This window comes from Haliotis asinina, chromosome 4 (genome assembly GCF_037392515.1).
Source record: "Haliotis asinina isolate JCU_RB_2024 chromosome 4, JCU_Hal_asi_v2, whole genome shotgun sequence".
Taxonomy (NCBI): domain Eukaryota; kingdom Metazoa; phylum Mollusca; class Gastropoda; order Lepetellida; family Haliotidae; genus Haliotis; species Haliotis asinina.
The window spans coordinates 39957436-39978205 of NC_090283.1; the positions used below are offsets into that span (position 1 = coordinate 39957436).

General features: G+C 40.4%; 2 protein-coding genes across 2 annotated transcripts in view; both read left to right on the forward strand.

The window, feature by feature from the left end:
* On the forward strand, positions 1-5291 carry LOC137282480 (monocarboxylate transporter 5-like). Its single transcript, XM_067814236.1, has 5 exons — positions 1-284; positions 942-1085; positions 1862-2008; positions 2414-3535; positions 4075-5291. The coding sequence occupies exons 1-5, from the start codon at positions 158-160 to the stop codon at positions 4245-4247; spliced, it is 1713 nt and encodes a 570-aa protein (XP_067670337.1). The 5' UTR covers positions 1-157; the 3' UTR covers positions 4248-5291.
* The window catches only part of LOC137282073 (uncharacterized), a 25015-nt gene continuing 9275 nt past the window's right edge, over positions 5031-20770 (forward strand). The window contains exons 1-6 of the mRNA XM_067813816.1: positions 5031-5239; positions 7259-7698; positions 8181-8324; positions 9299-9445; positions 11462-11793; positions 12445-12588. Of these exons, the coding sequence (XP_067669917.1) occupies positions 7296-7698; positions 8181-8324; positions 9299-9445; positions 11462-11793; positions 12445-12588 (1170 nt within the window). The 5' untranslated portion in view covers positions 5031-5239; positions 7259-7295. The remainder of the gene's footprint in view (positions 5240-7258; positions 7699-8180; positions 8325-9298; positions 9446-11461; positions 11794-12444; positions 12589-20770) is intronic.

Consider the following 20770-nt stretch of genomic DNA (forward strand, 5'->3'; position numbering starts at 1 on the left):
AGACCATCTACACTCTGATAAGAGCTCTAGATCACATGTACATAGGCTGCATTAGGCCTTAATAAGTTAGTGACAGACTTGCCATACAGGTCTTCTTAGTCAAGGGTGAGACAACAGAGGGAAAGAGTGTATTGTTACCCGTAGTCTTTTTGAAGTTATGGCAGTGAGAAATAATCATGCAGATGACGATGGAGGGGCGAGTGTGGAAACTGAAGTAAAACCTCCTGAAGATGACAAGACAACACTACCTATAGACAGAGGATGGGCTTGGGCGATACTCGGAGGTACGTATACAATGACGATTCCATACTGTATGCTGTTGTATGCTTCTCTCAAGGGTGATATGCCTTTGTTTTGACAGTGTTACCCGGCGTACATCCAACTGTATTATTCATAGATGTTCTCAACGTATTTATCTTACCGCCATGTTGAACGTCTCAAATCTATCATTTTGTTTTATTTTGAGGATCGATAAGGTCGCTATTGACTATATATGTCATATTATGACGCCTTCTCGGGAGAGTTTGGCGGTTCCCATCCCAGCGGGTAATATTTTTTTCCAGCTGACATCCTCCTGGTAGGGGTGACACTGAAACGTCTTAAAACGTCATTGACAAATGAAATAAACGTATTTTGCATGAAAGTAAGAAAATGGTGGATATGATTTAAACATGTATATACTGTCAGGAGGAAACAAAGAAACACCTGATTCTTCCTTAACCCTTCCCAGGTTTATTCGTATACTTTGTTATCGTAACATGGGAGGAGGTCTGAATAAAAATATATATATATCCTTCTTTAGTTTTTATGAATAATAATTGTGCCCTTGTGTTTTGTTTAGCACACAATGTACGGTTTTAGGCAGCCCAGCTTATGCCAACATGAGAATCCCCACTGTCCTACAGAAATAATAAGAATGGTAATAAATATATTAATTCCAGGATGTTTTCTGAATGCCATGCTAATGGGTGCATACAACCGATCTTTGGCGCTGTTCTTTGTGGAATACCTTGAGATGTTTGGTGCATCTACAACGGAGACAACCCTTATCCTTGGAGTAAGAGCTATGACCGTCAGCCTTATGTGTAAGCAGACCGATAGCAGCTAATGCCCATCTATAACAAAGATACAAAAAAGCTGTTGTATTGTAGGCCTTAACTTGTAAAGTAATGTTAATTTTCTGTGTTTAGTTATTGTGGATAATACTGTTTGTGTACGATATACATAAATCAGATTATCTTGTAACACATATTATATTTAGTATTATAACACCGTATATGCATTAAGTGTCCTTAATGGCAATCCAGAAATAAAGCTGGGTAGTATCACTTTGCAACCGGAACAATTACGAATTTCTTGTCTTGTTAACGTATATATTGTGATATAACACAGGCATACAACATATCTGGAAAGGGATAAGATAAATCCTCTCTTAATAGTCATAAAATACATTTCACATTCCTCAGTGAGTTGTTTTATCTTGATCTTTACGTGCCAGAAAAGGTGACTATACTTGTAAGAGGCGAGTAACGGGATCGGGTGGTCAGACTCGCTGACTTGGTGGACACATGTCATCGTGTTCCCAGTTACGCAGCTTGACACTCATGCTCCTCATCACTGGCTTGTCTCGTCGAGACTCCATTTTTACAGACCGCCGCCATATAGCTGGAATTTTGCTGACTGCGGTGTAAAACTAAACTCACTCCCTTCATCTTTAGGATACAAGGTCACCTGCAACCTGTTAGAACATATAAAATGCTTTATGTATCGAACTTATGTCTTATTGATGGATTGTGACTAGAGTACAGTGGTCGTATTATATGAATATGTTCTTGTACTGTCATGGATTTTTTTCGTTTAGCACCGGTTGCTATGAACGTTGTCCTGGAGTTTGTGGGGACTAGGAAGACAGTCATGTTGGGCGGACTCTTCAGTGTGTTAGCAATTCTCTCAGCCGCCTTTGCCCCGAACATATTGGTCATCATATGTGTTCACAGTGTTCTTTCAGGTATGTCCCTGTCTCAGTCTTGTATACACTACATAGCAGGAAAAGTAAAAACAGCTCCTTTGAAATAGGTCCTCTGATAACTCATGTCTAATGCTACGAGATGCATTTTCGAAAAGCTTCTAGGAAGAGGGTGGTGGATGGCTATAGTGTTCGGCCAACTCTAAGATGATATTGTATATTGTAGGTACAACCATTCTTTGAACTCCATCGGGATCACGCTCTGATCTCGATGTCGCACTTAAAGTTTGCCCTTGCGAACCACACTGAGACAAACACATCCTAAAGATTGCCTAAAGTGGCACTGTATGTACCAATATTGATATCGTTCCCCAGGCAATATCAACAATATCACCCATACCACCTTCATAAATACACATGCCCACAGTATCCATCCTTTTGTTATAGGCATGGGCGGTTCAATGGTACACGCGCCGGGTTTAGTGTTGATTGGAAAATACTTCAAGAAACGACGAGGTCGGGCTACAACAGCTGCAAGTACAGCATTGAGTGTAGCAAGTGTATTCCCAGTACTTGCTCAATATTTGCTTGACGAATACGGGATACGAGGAACAATGCTTATATACGCAGGTCTAACAATGAATATGTGGGTAGGGGCATCCCTATATCGACCTCTTCATTTCTATGAAAGAAAAGTGAAGCCCAGTGGCACTCGTGAAGAACCAGTTGACGGCGTTGATGTTGAAGTGAGAGAGATCATCAGAGATGAAAATGCCACTGGGCCACACCATGTAGGAACACATGCAGAGAATATTCACACTGGAAGTACAAGGAGTTGTGATGTTGTTGTAAACGACACCTGCAATAAATTGACTGATTCAAAAAGCGACGATGATTCCTTCAGAAAAAGAGCATACTCTGAAGGTTCTAAAAGACCGTCTGTTTCCGAATATGAAACAGCGGCATACTCAAGTCATCCAGACCTTGTGAGTCTTCCAAAAATCGCGCCCAAACAGATGGATACAGCTAAAAAGGACACACGCGTCGATGATCGAAAGCACATAAAATCTGCCGTCGTTAGAAACATTGTGAAAGTGTTCAGAGCATTTGACTTTTCTTTATTCAAGAATCCAATGTTTCTTCTGATTATGGTATTCTCTCAGTTTGGAATTGTTGTGAGACACGTCCCAACCTACCTCCCTGCACTGATGAATGAAATGGGATACAGTCAGTCAGATGCAGCGTTTCTGTTGCTCATCTCTGGAATTCTAGACTTTTTTTGTCGACTGTTTTATGGCTTTGTAGCCGATCTTGGATATCTCCGTGTCTGTCAAATTATGGCTCTTGGTCTTGTGATAGTAGGAGTGGCATCACAGTTTATAATGTTTTATACCACATATCCTCTTCTTGTAGCTTATTGTGTAGTGGTTGGTATCTTCGGATGTGCCTTCCCGTGCCTTCTTCCACTGGTTATAGTCGATTTCATGGGAATCGACTGTATGGCAAAGACCATAGGATTTACAACGTTATTCCAAGGATTGGCAGTTGCATTGACACATCCAATTTTAGGTAATGTACCCTGCATATTACAATCATATCAGTTCATTTTGACTCAGTTTAACCTCCATTGATTGTTCATGAGCAATACGCATGTAGCAATCAAAAAGTCACACAGAAAAGTTACTTGCCAATCTGTTCGACACATTATTGTTCTCCTCTTGATTGCCGGTGTGAAGTATTAACTGACTCACTTCCCACATTAGAGGGTAGGATATATATAACTGTGGGTTTGTAGCATAGATTCTGAATGATTATGGCTCTGACTCTGATAGCTTGATGACTTCAGAAATGCAGAAAACACCTCATACTTGTGCTTTTCTTACACTGAGTTGACACACCTTGACATAACTGAACGGATGTGAGATGCAGCATTAACCCCAAATCGGGTTTTGCAGAATATAGTCTACCTGAGGTTGCAGTCTACATGAAACTTTAGATATTTGAAGACGAACTAAGATATTTGAAGTATCCTCAGAACATCACGTCACATCATCATCAGACCGTGTTAGATCATGTTTTCATTTTTGGTGAACATGTGTGTGTTTCAGGGGCATTACGTGATTTGAGCGGATCCTATCTACCCTGTTTCCAGTACCTTGGTGTGTCATCCTTCTGTGCCGCAGCACTATTGCTATCCGAGCCTCTTGTACGTCGATATAAAGCAAAACACCAACCAGGATCACCGTCAAAGGATGAAGAATGTCTGGAACCGTTGAAATAGTCAAAGGACATGTGTTGGGGTGTAGTGAAGGCAATATATTTCACAGAGGTGTATATGCTATAAACCGAGGTGTATGTGCTATCACTGGTTAAACATGCAAATACGCAGTTCGGAACCTTCGCTCGAAGGGTTAATTCCTAATATTTGCAGCAGCTTGGCGGTATTTTGGAATCAATATACGTATAAGGGCCTTGCTCCAAGTCAACCTTTTGAAAGGAAAGGACTATTTAGACATTCACTCTAAATGCAACACCAGGGTAAAACAGCTAAGCACCAATGGTAAAAACGTCGCTGCAGTTTTGTTTCATATCAGACCCGTGAAGGTCACGGGGTAGAATAGGCCATCAGCAACCTATGCTTGCCATAAAAGGCGACTATTCTTGTCGTAAGAGGCGACTAACGGGGTCGGGTGGTCAGACTGGCTGACTTGGTTGACACTTGTCATCAGTTCCGAATTGAGCAGATCGATGCTCATGCTGTTGATCACTGGGCTGTTTGGTCCAGACTCGATTACTTACAGACCTTCGCCATATAGCTGGAATATTGCTAAGTGCGGCGTAAAACTAAACTCATTCACTCACTCATTCACGATATTTGCGCATGCTTTTCAGCATAAATACTAACCTGTTTCTTAAAGGGCTTTCATGTCTAAAAGAACCGTTGATAGCTAAGTATGTCAAAGTCGTATATAAACTGATAGAACGACTGGCCGCCTTATCGCACGTTTATGATGACACATGCCACATGTACCTATAAGGGGAACGTGACTGTCCATCTTGAGACAACACTGAAGCACATTTACTGCTTGTAGTGGGCTGTGTTGCTCAGGACATGATTTGGTGAAAAATAGGGTATAAATGCAGGGAAAAGTTTATTAGCAGCATTTCAGCGGGGACTGATGTTCGCACGAGACGTTGGGGCACTGACCCTCGACATGGATATGTAATGAAGCTACGATACAAATAGGTCGTTGATGTGTGGGCTAAAATCCGGTAAGTTTCAATTTGAAGGGATACAATAAATAAAGATGTCGTAAAGCTTAAATATTCCTTTCTCGTTTGTCTGTTTTTAGCTCCTCGGTCAAGTGCCATGCCCGACCTATATTTTACCTTAATTAGAAGATAGCATCATGTATTTTCTTGTAATCTTCTGTGAGTAATGTCAGTTTCATCGTTAATCAAGATGTCCTAATTCAACTACTCTGCAATGCACAAATCATCTCCTTCACAAGCAATTTATGGTATGGTCGTGAAGTTAAAAAAATACAAATCCAACTGGTTATCAGTAAATTGTTATCGATTTTTGTCAGACATTCCAGCCTAGATAATGCATACGCACACGCCGGAGATGTGATTACATGGTTGCTTTGCTTATAGGTTATTCATTGATAAATACAAGTCTAAGGTGAAAAAAACCCATTTCACATTTATAAAGATCATAGGTTCATCAGATCAGTTAAAATATGCTTCCAGATAAATAGCAGCCCAATAAGTTTCCCTGTCACGTGATGTCCATGCAGTTATACGACTAGCAGTTAAGTGAGAGAGTTGGGTTTTACGCCTCCTTTAGCAATATGCCAACAATATCACAGCGGTCTACAAATGAAATGGGCTTCCCGCAATTTTAACCGCTTGGGAATTCGAACATAGGCCTTCGATGTGACGAACGAACGCGGTAACCACTGGGCCACCCCACCGTCCGTTAATCATCAGTAAGCCTTTATATATCTGTAAACTGAAAACTTATTATCATCTATGTTACAATATCATGAAGTTACAGTATGCGTCTGTTAGGTTTAAGCCCTCATACATTGCACGTGAGTCTGTTGGACTTCGACGATCTATCCCAGGCATGCAGAAATTATGCCAACAACATGAGTGCCAGTTCACCAGGAATATGCACTCTTCTCTGTCCAACAATTGATTACTTGTTAGACACGCCACATATGCGCTCTCAAGAAATAATATGTTTTTTTTTGTTCTTTTTTTTAAAAAAAAAACCCCTACCACTCTTTGTGGTGAAGATGTCAGGAACTTTAAAATCGGGAACATAATGAATACAATCTTTTGGAATTGTGTGCTTCGGATGGTTTCATGTGTGTGTGTGTGTGTGTGTGTGTGTGTGTGTGTGTGTATGTGTGTGTGATATGCTGCTACTATCTATGCCCTACATAAATATTTCCCTACTTTATGACTGTGTGTGTGTGTGTGTGTATGTGTGTGTGATATGCTGCTACTATCTATGCCCTACATAAATATTTCCCTACTTTATGACTGACTATGTGTTTTGCATGTCGTGTTGTTCATTTTGTGAACTACCCTTTGTGACAATGGAGGAAGTAAAACATACTTCAAGTTTGGTTTCACTAGTGTACATATAGCCTCGTCCTTGTTTATTCATGAACAGATTAGTTGTAACAGAAATTCGTAACTTTGAAAAGATATTGTCACGCGTTTAGTAATGAGTTCAATAAATGACAACAATCCGTTGAAATTGGCGAAACCTTAATAAAATGTTATACCAAAACGTTCACGATATAACCCGTGAAGGTCCCGGGGTAGAATAGGCCTTCAACAACCCATGCATGTCGTAAGAGGTGACTAACGGGATCGGGTGGTCAGACTCGATGACTTGGTTGACACATGTCATCAGTTCCCAATCGCGCAGATCGATGCTCATTTTGTTGATCACTGGATTGTCTAGTCCAGACTCGATTATTTTCATACCTCCGCCATGTAGCTGGGATATTGCTGAGTGCGGCGTATTTGCGCATGAATTTCATCAATCTGATGCTCGATTCTCGTACAACTTATCTCATACGGTTTGCTGCTGGTCCCCCAGGTTGTGGAGAAATTGTCGATGAAACCATATGTGTATACCAAATATACAGTGAGTGTTTTAAGGGAGTCTAAACTTTTGATGGCAAGTATTTATTAACTGTAATTTTGAATCTTTTCCAGTGGGCATCATACCACATCATTCGTAACAATAGTATGCGTGTTTTGCTTCAGCTGTGTCCAGATCTCCCAAGAAAGCTGGTTTCGAATAATGGAGTCTACCAGCACACACAATGCCCATGGGTTCACTAACAGACAATGCAGAGGTCATCAGGTGGGTCTTCCAGAAGTCGAGGACAATGACGCCAAATTGGATGGCTTGGAAATGCAGGCAAGGGGTAAAACGTTTGATAGCACCAAGTCTGTCATCGCGTGCGGTGCCACACAACTGGAGGGTGGAAGAAAACACAAGGAAACAGAGGTGATGGAGAACGCTTGTGGTGATGAGGAGAAAGATGAGGATGATGATGAGGAGGAGGATGGCGATATGACTGAAACTAAGAAACTGACTGCAGAATTAAATGAACAGCAAGATGAAATCAGACAGGGAGAAGAAGACGAAGAAGACAATCATTTGCCGATTGATCGTGGATGGGCATGGGTGGTACTTTGCGGTAAATTTAAACTTTTTTCTTTTTTCTTTGAAGGATGATTGCTGAAATATGGGGCACGTTTACTCCATAATTAAACTGTTGGTTATACGTATTGAAACACACACACACACACACACACACACACACACAAACACACACACATGTCAGAGAGAGAGAGAGAGAGAGAGAGAGAGAAAGCGAGAGAGAGACACACACATCAGTCACACATTTCGACTTTTTGCATTATCCCAACAATATCACGGCGGGGACATCAGAAATGGGCTCCACGCATTTTGTCCATGAGGGGAATTGAACCCGTGTCTTCGACGTGACGACCGAACGTTTTGGCAACAAGGAAAGTGAGACCGAGGCACACAACTATACATATATATACGTACTTGTGTTTATGGACCTTCTGAATTTGATTTAGTGGTTCTAGAGGTTATGTACTGTTTGACGATGACAAGAAGTTCAATACTCTAAATCCCATATCCATCCACTAGGTTGCTTCCTGATCGTGTTGTTGTTTGCCGGCTACAGCAAAGGCATGGCAATTGTGTTCGTGGAATACATTGAAGTATTTGACGCACCTCCGTCGAAAACCACTCTCTTATTTGGGGTTATAACAGGCACATACAGCATTTCGTGTAAGTATGAAATCGTTTTTATACGAGTGTGTTATAATAAAACAAAGGTAAGCATGGTTGTTAAGCGATAAGGGGGTCCTTTCACAAAGCAACCTTTACTAAGGTTAACCTTAACTCCCATTCTTTAACACTGCACTAAGGTTATCTTAGACTTTAGACTTTAGGTAACCTTAGGGCACTGTTAAAGAATGGGAGGTTAAGGTTAACCTTAGTACAGGTTACTTTGTGAAAGGTGCCCAAGGGTTAAGACTTAGGGCCTTGGTTTGGAAATCTTACGAATTCTAACCCGAGACTTCATGGGTGGTTATAGAAACAAAGTTTGTAAAGTCATGAGAGGCAGAGATGGCATTCCGATTCAGCATGTAAGGAGGAGAGGGTAGCAACTCATCTGACAGGACGTCCAGAAAACCGTCGATCGCTTACACCAGCGGTGTAACTTAACAACCATTTGGTTGACTTCTGGCATTGTTTTACTGTTGTAATGATCTTCCACTTGAACTGCTTAAAAAAAAAAAAAAAAAAAAAAAAAAAAAAAACAACGAAAAAACACTGTCGGCGGGAATAACGAAACGATACATTTATTGATTTCATCGTAAGGCCAAGCCAGTTTTATTTCTTGTTTTACGGATTTTCGTCCTCATCTGGAAAATCAATATTTTCCTTATATGTACTAAAACATCTTGCTTTTGTCAGCGTGTATATGGGGCAAAAGAAATTTAGCTGGGAAAATTCTTTTGATATATTCTTGAAAACATACGCCCAGCGGAGGCGCAAAACATGAAATAAAATTGGCCTGGCTTTATTCGTTAACGTATTGTTCATGTTTATGCATATGTGATTTCACGACATACTCACATCTTGTTAGTTCTAATCTCGTCCAGGTTCCAGCTACAGATAAACATATTTGTACTGACGCATTTACCAAAAAGTGTCATCGTATTTACATGTGTGTAACATAATTATGCTTGTTTCAGCTGTGTTCACAATGCACATCCTTGTTGGAGCAATAGGCATCAGGAAGACCGTCGTGTTGGGGGTGATGCTGAATGTCATTGCAATGGTCACAGCCATATTTGCAAGAAGCATCACCTATCTTATCTGCACCCACAGCATCCTGTTAGGTACGCGAGTGAGTGAGTTTACTTTTACCCTTAACTCAGCAATACTCCAGCAATATGGCGCCGGTCTGGAAATAATCGAGTCTGTATCAGACAATCCAGTGATCAACAGCATGATCATCGATCTGTACAGTTGGGAACTGATGACATGTGTCAATCAAGTCAGTGAGCCTGACCACCCGATCCCGTTAGTCACCTCTTACGACAAGCATAGTCGCCTTTTATGGCAAGCATGGGTTGCTGAAGGCCTATCCTACCCCAGGGCCTTCAAGGGTCCCTGATAGGTACGTACTCTCACAGGACAGGTTTATTTGGGGATTTTTTACCCACGCGGTCAACGTATGAGATTCTAACGATTTCATCGAATAACAGATGACCTGTCAATTACATCACGTTGTGACGGAACTTCATTTACATTCATAACAAACACGTGTATTCATTCACTCTACAACATATATGCATTGTGGGAATGTAAACACTGCGAACGTTCCTGTGTTGCTGTTTAATTGTGAGTCTGTGACATCTCCGTCGAAAAAGATAAAAGATATTTTCATTTATATTCTCATTTTAAATTCAGTGAGGACAGATATTTCACAAGTTCGCCTTATGAGAAATAAATACATATATCATAATTTATACTAAACTATACTCAATTATACTCAGTATGCACTTACCTTTGCCAAATATATGTATTATGGGCCTCAATAACGGATTAAACATGTGTTGGCCAATTTCCAGGTGTTATTGAGAATTGAACATTTCCGTCCGACAACCACAGTTCAATGTTGTTCGCAGTGTGTTTTGGGGTGTTGGAAAATCCACGTATCTTCATATAGTTTTCGGGTCAGTGGAAGGCGGTGGCCATTTAAGATGTCAACAATTCGTTCCTATGAAAATACACAACGGCGCCCCGTGATGACATCTTGTCCCGCATGTGAACATTCGGGCTATATTTTGGGCGTTAGTAGAAAAACTTTAAGGATATCTTTTGTCATTTTTTTTTGTTCAAACATTTTAGAAAATGAGAAAAGAAAAAATTGTCTCCGTCTTGATTGTCGTGAACCCTACGCTAGTATAAACGTCTTTCTTTATGGCGCATCTTTCATCAATGGTGTGGGCATTCCGCGCGTTTTGACCAAGTTACATCTTTGAATTTGTTGTCTGGATGGCTTCATTGTATTCAAGAGGACTTCCTCTATCAATCATCTGATTTCTGATATTTTCAACGCTTTTAAATTTTTCCTTACTCTAAATCTGACCAAGTACTGGCCTTCCTTGGCTTCCTTCCACCTGCTTTGTGCTTAATCCCAGCTCCTGACTGATTATCCTTCAAAGTTCTGAATGCTGTAGACTCAGGAATGTTGCATTAGGCGCACCCCATTCAAAATCATCTAGAACCAGTTTTCTTTCTTCTGCTGTCACAAAGGAAGCCGCCGGCTACAAAGGGGAGATAACTCTTGATGCAGTAAGGTTCATTCTTAAGCCAACAAGAGTTGCCTCCCATACTGAGCACCTTACTACTTAATGTAATATATTTTCTGTTCCAACTATTAGGAACAAAAGGTCTTCTCAGTAATGTCTGTTAAATTTATATATATCGAGATATAATCTTTATCTGCACGATATCGTTCATCGTTCAACGACTATTCATGGAAACAATGAAAACATAGTGCAGTCTTACGAGGTGCTTTATATGCATAGGATGATATCACGCCCCACACATGGTGTTACCCAGAGACACATTCATTATCTTGTTAAATATGTGCCGCACCCATCACGACTTCATATGGCACATGTTAAAATTGAATCTGACTTTGCTTAATATAGAAATATCATCTTTGTTAGCTCTTCGCGAAATCTTCGTAGACCTACGAACGTCTTAAACCTATTTTTGAAACGCTGGCTACGATCAAAGTTAAGACTTCAAGCATGCCGAGAAACAGGGCTCCTTCTTACCTTAATGTTTTCTGAGGGATGTAAAATAATTCCATATATATATATATATCTGTTTTGTTGAAGGTGCGAGTAGTGCAATGGTGCAGCCCCCATGTTTTGTGATCTTGGGACATTACTTCAAGAAGAGACGTGGCTTGGCAACAACAATGTCAGTGTCTGGAGTCAGTCTTGGAGGGATTATCTTTCCTCGTCTTATTCGATTCCTCGTGGATGAATACGCCCTCAGAGGAGCCATGTTAATCCTTACTGGCCTCAGCATGAACATGTGGGTTGGAGCCCTGCTCCTGAGACCCCTGGAATCCTTTCAAAGAACCAAGAAGACTACGCCCCTTACAGATGAGACAGAAAAGGAGCAAGCTGTAAATAAATTTAGCTGCCTCCCTTTACCTAAGCGAGTTAATATTGACTTCAGGCTGTTTACGAAACCATTGTTTCTACTTACAATGTGTTTTGCACCATGCGCGATAATTGTTATATTCATTGGGGAGTATTTACCTTCTCTGACATCGGAAAAGGGGATATCGAAGACAGATACTGCAACATTGCTTACGATTTTTAACTCTGTAGATTTCGTGAGCAGATTGTGTTTGGGTGCTGTGGTCGATCGGAAATATGTGAAGGTTTACAACCTGATGGCGATTGGTTTGCTCATCACTGGTACAGTAAATCACTTCACTTGGTTTTATAAGACGTTCCTACATATGTTGGTATTCACAGTTATCGCGGGACTGTTTGGAAGCTTTTACCTTTGCTTGATACCGGTCGTTGTCGTGGAGTTCATGGGTTTGGAAGACATGGGGAAGACACTTGGATTTATGTCACTGTTCCATGGTATATCTGGTTTCATCACACACCCGATTTTAGGTAAGATGATAGCATTGCCATTGTGATTATTATTTATGTTTATATAGCGCACATATCCATGTAACTATTGCTTGCTCAGGGCGCTGGTATTTGCTTCCCTCGATCATTGGATGTCCGTCTCAGCGACACACCGTATTATCAGTCTCAACTCCCTGGGGACTGTACAACTCTTGTTGCCACAGAGCATCAGTATAGTAATCATGATGGGGACCGTTGGGTTTAGAGTTGGTTGTGACAAGAAGGACAAGATGGAACACGAACAGTTCATTTCATCACAAATGATAACTTATTTCAGTGACCAACAAGCTCTCTTTAACCTCAAGGAGGTTTGATAGTTTGATAATTACGTCTTTAAAAACAATTGAATTATTACATAATTCTGGTAAATGATTTGGAAATAGAGAAATATTTTATAATTGGTAGTTTAATCGAGCAGCTTAAACTGTGGGTCGTATCCAGGGGATTAAAGTATTGTAAAATGATCGTCTTCCTGTGGGGGTACGTAAGTCACAAAACATCCAAAGTAAATTTCAGCATACCAGTACTTTTAACCGCGGAATAAACCTTACTATAATTTGGCCAAATTGTCGAACCTTGCCGACAGCTGAGAGGATGGTGTAAATCCAGCTAGGGTCCATGCAGGAAGCAAATATACTGGAAGTTACTATGGTCCCTAGTATGGTGATCTAGCGTCCGCTGCTGGCAATCTATAGCATGTGTATATATTGTATTTTTACACATAGTTAAAATGTTTTAGAGGTTCATTTAATTTCAGTCCCTTTATGTCCTCCCTTCGTCGAGTGACCGTCGTCCATTGCTATTTCTTAAGATCCAGCAGTCTGTATATACAGAGCATACTAAACGACCTTCCGTGCAATATCATTTTTATCGAACTAGTTAATGATTTGGCATCAAACAGGCGAAAGCGAGTTTGATACTAAATCTTTAACGAGTTTAATGAAAATGGTATATCACGGAAGCGAGCTTAGTATTCTGTTTATTACTCGCCAACATAAATTGACAGAAACTGCGGCGAAATTGCCTGCAGTGTGAGGACTCTCAGCTTTCAAGTCCAGCAAGGTCTAGTAAAATCGCGACATCAACAGTAGCATTGTGACGTCACAACTTTGAACCATTTTGACGTCATACGTCAAGCGGTATTACACTAGTGTAATACTGAAGTGAAAATATTACACTGCAGTATCTTCAACGGGCGAGTAATAACTATTGTTCTCTCCTATCCCGCTTTTGAGCGCCCGCCAGAAGAGCAGACAGTCCCGGGTAGGATACCCGTGCGCCTCATAGCAAAAGACGTTAAGATATAGTACATGTTTGTCGACCGGTGAAGGTCGGGGGTAGAATAGGTCCTCAGCAGCCCAGGCTTGCCATAAAACGCCTCTACGCTTGTCGTAAGAGGCGACTAATGGTATCGGGTGGTCATGCTTGCTGACTTGGTTGTCACGTCATCGGTTCCAACTCCGCAGACCGATGCCCATGTTGTTGATCACTGGATTCTCTGGTCCAGACTCAGCAATATCCTAGCTATATGGCGGAGGTATGTAAATAATCGAGTCTGGACCAGACAATCCAGTGATGAACAACACGAGCATCGATCTGTGCAATTTGGAATCGATGACATGACTGTGTCAACCAAGTCAGGGACACTGACCACCCGATCCCGTTAGTCGCCTCATACGACAAGAATAGTCGCCTTTTATGGCAAGCATGGGTTGCTGAAGGCCTATTCTAATCTGGATCTTCACGGGCAACATAAGAGATATCTATTTTGCTGCAGGTGTTTTACGAGATGCGACTGGTTCGTTCGATGCGTCCTTCAACTACATTGGATCATGTGTATACGTAGGTGCTACCTTTCTCCTGCTCTCTCCTCTAGTTGTCCAGCTTGATGAGAAGAGAAAAAGGCTAAAGAATCAACTGGCATCAGAAGTTTAATTCTTGTCCAGTGTTTGACAAAGTAGTATTGCAGATGAGTAATCAGTAGTTATAAACCTAACAAAATAGCATTAAGGATTTACGGATAATCTGTATTATCTATAAATAATAATGTTGTGATAGAAGCACAGGTGGCATGCGTAACAAAGAGAATACACATCGCTGTTACAACTTTATATTGTCTGGTTTATATCACAGTATATATGAAATATCACATCAGTGAGTGAGTGAGTGAGTTTTACACCCCACTTAGCAATATTCCAGCTACATGGCGGCGGTCTGTAAATAATCGAGTCTGTATCAGACAATCCAGTGATCAACAAAATGGGCATCGATCTGCTCAAATGGAAATCGAAGACATGTGTCAAATAAGTCAGTGAGCTTGACCACCCGATCCCGTTAGTCGCCTCTTACGAGAAGCACAGCGGCCTTTTATGACAAGCATGGGCTGTTGAAGGACTACTCTAATCCAGGACCTGAATTACAATCAGAATGTTCACATGGGTATGTATGCAAAAACATGTTGTTGTACTTTCACATTCCAAAGTTACAAATAGGTCTTGTTAGCCATACGCAGAGATGACCAGTTGATGACAATGTTTCATTAAAATATTGTATACCTTTAATATCAACACAACGTATGTCACAGCGGGCACAGTTCCGCGTGCGCACAATCGAGTGACATCCAGATGTTGGCGACTATACTGGTGAACCGTGAAGATCTGGGCTCCGTCTCACGAAGTTATCGTAACGCTACTACTGTCGTATCTCCTATACTATGAGTTCTTCACTGGCCACGATTGGACCGTAGGCTGAGGTACCCTCGATGTTTGTTTGTTCCCTGAACAACGTATTTATCTTACCGAACGCCTCAATGTTAATTCTGAACTGTTTGAAGCAGGGGTGTCGAATCGTTCACTTCAGCCAACCTGTGTGAAACCTGTGTCAAACGATTCGAATCTTGCATCTTGCTGTTTTTCTTTTTCCCGTAGGAATTGTCTTAGCAAAGTCATCGCGATGTAACTCCCCTTTCCTAATATTGACAGTGGATACATTTGAGCTTTTCGTCAAAATTTGTATTAGAGAGAGAGTCGAATGTTTTTTTGTAGCCATCACTAGATTTTTGCGAAAGAGACAGGAAAAAACAGATTTAGAGTTCCATCGATTTTAGTTCGTCAAGCATCGGTAATTTCCGCGTGCTATGCATCATTAAATGTTATTCTAGATAAAAAAGCAACTACCACGAAGTACCGAAGACGTTGCCATCAATGAACACTGAAAATAACAGAGAAGCGCTCAGCCAATCAGAAAGCGACATTTACGTTTGAGGTAAGATACTGTAACATTGATTTGCAACAGTCGTGGCTCTACGATAGCTTAGTGAAACGGGGCCTTGAAGCTGGTCTTCACCAAAGAGGCGACTGACAAAATTGGGTAGTCATGCTCGCTTGCTTGTCATGCATTTGGCTGGAGTGCGGCAAAAAACTAACTGATACAACACAAACACTTCACCATCAACATCAGACTCCATTGCAGACCCCAAATGCAAGGACAAGCCTGTGTGTCTGTACATAGGTCTCTTACATTTGCAAGAGTCAAGCGATCATCAAGTTTTTGAAAAGATATTTGGATCTGAAAGAACATGATACGTGGGTTAATTCTTGCTCCTTCAATTCCCCACATGGGTACAATGTGTGAAGCCCATTTTCTGGTGTCCCCCGCCGTGATATTGCTGGAATATTGCTAAACACGGCGTAAAACTAAACTCACTCACTCACTCTTGCTCCTTCATTACATGAATGCTGCGTCAGTACACAGTTTTGTGTTTTTTTATCCTGTGGCTATAGGGCTTGATGTCTATTCTAGGTATTTGTCTCCGCAGTTGCATGTTATCTCGTACACACATCCTCTAGGTTTTGAGGTGGACGTTCCCATTAGCATAAATCATTCTTTAATGTTTTGTCTGACGTGAAAGATTCATCTATTTTGGCTGTTCTGGTGGCTTATGGGTTATAGGTATGGGGACTGGTGGTGGGGTTGGTTGGACTTAGGATCAGGATCTTTCTGATGGGAAGCCAGAGTAGAGCCTGTGGTATCTTTTTAGGGTATCCTTTGAGGGCCATGAAGGTGTGCTTGGGGTGATGAATTTCCTGGATCAGGCTGTCTGAAGTGGAGATGGACATAGCTCGTCGGGTGAGGGCCAGCTACCTTTTGGACCTTGTCGTAGATGGGTGGAGACAGGCTTTCCTTTAGCTGCGAAAAGTTGATGACATGATGAGTTGAATCATCATCCTAGACCTGGAGACCAGGATCCCCAAGCTGGACTACCTCAACCTACAACGCCACAAAACCTAAAACCCCAGAGGATGTGTACGGCATTCTCAGCGTACCTTGTCATAATCCAACCCACTGTTGATGTTAGCTGCGTTCTCAATCATTTCAATGCCCAACATCAACGTATGAAATTCACAATGGAACAGGAAACTGACAACAAGTTACCATTTCTAGACGCCCAAGCAGAAAAAGACAACAACATCAAACTCCACACAAGCGTTTGTAGAAAACCGTCCCACACAGATCAACATCTACACTTCTTATCTTATCACCCACTACAAGTGAAGACAGGTATAATCGCCACCCTAACCAGAAAAGCAAAGAACATCAGTACCACAACGCAAGCCCTTGAAGTCGACAACACCTTCGTCATGTGTTCATAAATAAAATTAGCCCCCAGCTAACCCTGTCATCAGAGCAATCAAGAGCACCCTTAACCCAAAGGTCAGCAATCAATCCCGTTCATCATCAGCATACGATATGTCAATACTATCAGCCACCACATCCACCGACTACTTAAGAAGGAAAGCAACATAAATGTTGTGTTCCAGAGAGGCACATCAATTCAGCATATCCTACAAGCCAACTGTAAACCAGCTACAAGTACCAAAGAAGAGCCTCCAGGCGTTGTCTAATACATTCAATGCGTATATGGTGACTCGTACATAGTAGAAATTTAATGTCCCACTCAACCAGCGAATCAAGGAACATCGGACATCTGTCAAGAAAAAAGGCTCTAAATCAGCCATTTCCGACCGCATCCTAGCCCATCCAAACCATGTCATACTTAGGAACAACATAAGCATCCGAGAAAACTAAGGCAAGGACGCTCTTTGAGGCAATCAACATCAAACGACTCAGCCCTACGGCTTACGATGAACTAATCAAACCTAGTCAAGAATAACCCACCCTTGCCCACTGGCTTCGTCATCTCTTATAAGAACCAAGCCTCATGTCAACAGTTCAATTCAATTCAATTTATTACTCAACACCAACAACGGCGGTACATGAGAGTACAGATAAACAGCGAACAAAAGCCATATGTTAAGGTATCTTTGTAGATTTAAATATTACATTGATGAACACAGCATGATTTTTAAGATTGCGCGGTTTTTTAGAGGAGATCAGTTTGACAACTTTCCACAGGGATACAGAATTCAGGTACGAAGGTAAATAGTTTTGTCTATACTTTAATAAAGCATGACACTTGAACAGATAATGAAATTGATCTCCCATTTGCCCAAAGGCCAATTTCTATAGGGCCCGGGAGGTGATGATTACTCGTTCTGAATCGTAAAATCGGGGAAATAGATATGTCTTGGCAGAAAGAGATAGCTCTCAAATTCTATATTATTTTTTTGAAATACGATAAAAAGACGATTTTTCATGGAGGTATGCCATTTTTGAAAAAATTGGTCTTTGAGGATCTGCTCAATCTTAAAGGAGAGAAAATTAGTTGTACAGAGAAATGGATTATCAAATATTTCAGATAAACCACAGTCATTAAGTGTCTTTCTTACAAACTCAATCCAGGGAAATAAACTGATTTCAGAACGAACTTGTAGCATAAATGAATATATATTATATGATAGTTTAGCACGGCGGGTATTTGTTACCATTTTGTGCCAAAGACCTAAAAAGCTTTTGCTTAATTTAATATGCATCGAGTATCGACCAAATTCTGCGTATATCATATAATCTGGAGTTGAATTTCGAAGACCTGCGGCAAACTTCACAAATTTTATATGTATTGTTTCAATTATGTTGATGATTACGAATCCCCAAACTTCACATCCAAAATTGGTTCAATCCTTACATCAAAAGCTGAAAGGGTGCAGTCAAATGGTAAATTTATATTACGTGATTTTTTCAAAACAGAAAACATAGCCTTCCTACCCGTAGATACAAGTGCCTTAACTGCGTGAATAAATCTTCTATTACGATGACGGTACCAAGGTAACAATAGGAGTCTACTACCTCAAGAGGCACCTCACCATAATAAAGTTTTAACTTAAATGACTTTGCAGGACCACTACCAAAAACAACGACTTTAGTTTTGGTTAAATTGACAGATAGCTTCCATTCATTACAGTAACAAGAAAATGCATTGAGAGATTTTTGAAGATCATAAGGATCATCGCTGAACAGGACGGTATCATCAGCGTACAATAGTATCACAAGTCGAAGCCAAAGAGTTACACTTACATCTGAAACGTACTGAAATTTTACACCCTGACACCCACTATTTACTAAATATGATTCAAGATCATTTATAAAAAAGGCGAACAACAAAGAGGAGAGATTCTATCCTTGTCTCACGCCAGAGTTACGTGGTAAAAAATATGAGATCTTGTTGTTGAGAAGTTTAGTTGAGTTAATATCTTTGTACATGTTTTTAATAAGTACAAGGAACCTGAGCGAGACTCCGTTACTGGGCATTTTATGCCATAAACCAGCTCTCCAAACAGAATGAAATGCTTTAGAAAAGTCAATGAACACACAATATAGTTTTTGCTTGGCATTCTTTAGAAGGCTGAGTAATAATGACATTACGAAAGTATTATCCGTGGTTGAAAAATCTTTCCGGAAACCGGCTTGAGCGGGTATTATGATATTTTCAGATTCCACAAATTTTGTTAGCCTAGCATTTAAAATACTCGTGAGCAGCTTGCAGAAGCAACGGGGAATAGTAATGGGCCGGTATGAGTTAGGGTCTAAGTTATCACCTTTTTTCTTGTACAAAGGTTTAATCATTCCTATTTGCCAATCCTCTGGTATAGATCCAGATGACAGTATTAAGTTAAAGAGTCTAGTTAGTATGGGAAGTAACACCTCGAGAGCATATTTAAAGAACTCGTTTTCTGTAAAATCAATTCCTGGAGCTATTTTTAGTTTTAGATTTTTAACTGATGAGATGATTTCATCATTTATTGTGACGTAACATAGTCCATGTCTTAGATTTATATTGTTTGATACGTTTATCCAGACATTTTTTGTACGAGCTGCATACAAGTTTATATTTGGTTTTATTTAACAAGGACCTATTTTCCTTTAAACTACGTTTTGCATTTTACATTCCCTGTTAAACCACGGTTTATGTGTCTTATTATATGTAACTTTACTTGAGAAATAAGCATTATTACGTTTGACAACAAAAGTAGACCGAACAGCATCAAGGAGTACATAAGAGATATCAGTAACGATGTTACTCACAAACTGTATGTCGACGATTTCACTGGACATATTTTGGAGCCGATCGAGTATGATGTCAAGCTTCTTCACATCAATGTTGTCATTGATGAGAAACTGGATAGCAAGCTTATCATCAAAACGATAAGGTTGATTTGCCTGAATGTGTGTGCCGCTGTTATTACTAAAAGACTGTTCGGCTACTGGACAACTCAATTCTTGATTGGAAAAGGTCACAGGACATTGTACTTCCGAATAAAACGGCAAAAACTCGCCAATATTAAAATTCGATATTATTCTTAGTACTGGTGGAGAAGCAATCAGGTAGTCAATGACTGTTTTATCTTTACTCGTGAGCGTACCCTGAACATTATCCGATTGTATTCGAGCATTACAAGTCAATGTCTAGGGCATCAGTGATATGTTTATCTATACAGCAATAGTCATACGATTTCACATTGAAATCTATGAAACAGACACTTTAAGAGAGAGTTTGGAAGTATAATACGGATTGTTCAGTTTCATAAAATGCATCGTCATTAAAGTATTTTGATCCTTTTGGGGGGTAGATACACAAAACCAACATACATGGCATCTTCACTATGAATAAGAAGACTGGATAGTTCTATCCAGAGGATATATTCGTTACTGAGATCTTTATGAACTGTTACCAGGTCATTGAATTCGTTTTTAATAGTTACTCCAATACCACCTGAGTTTCTATTGGACTTCTATGTATACTGAATATATAAAGAGTAACCAGGCATTTCCAACTCATCAAATATGTCGGTTTTTGTGTCTTGGAAACCTGCAACGTCGTACAAAATTATCAAGTTACTGAATTCTGGATATTGTAGCCTATGTCTCAAGCCACACACATTTACGCTTAGGAATTTAATAGTTGCTGATTTACTGTGTACTGTATCAGTTGCGTCTACCTGAATATTGTTAGTAACATTACTTATGTCGTCAGCATCACATTCTGTATTCGGAGTACAAACTGTAGAATAAAGGGAAACAATCTCGGTATTA

Excerpts from the sequence above, each read along its gene's own strand:
- LOC137282480 (XM_067814236.1), top strand. The coding sequence starts at position 158 with ATGGCAGTGAGAAATAATCATGCAGATGACGATGGAGGGGCGAGTGTG. Across the intron at positions 2,009-2,413 it reads TGTTCACAGTGTTCTTTCAG|GCATGGGCGGTTCAATGGTA; the intron begins GTATGTCCCTGT and ends CTTTTGTTATAG. Across the intron at positions 3,536-4,074 it reads ATTGACACATCCAATTTTAG|GGGCATTACGTGATTTGAGC; the intron begins GTAATGTACCCT and ends TGTGTGTTTCAG.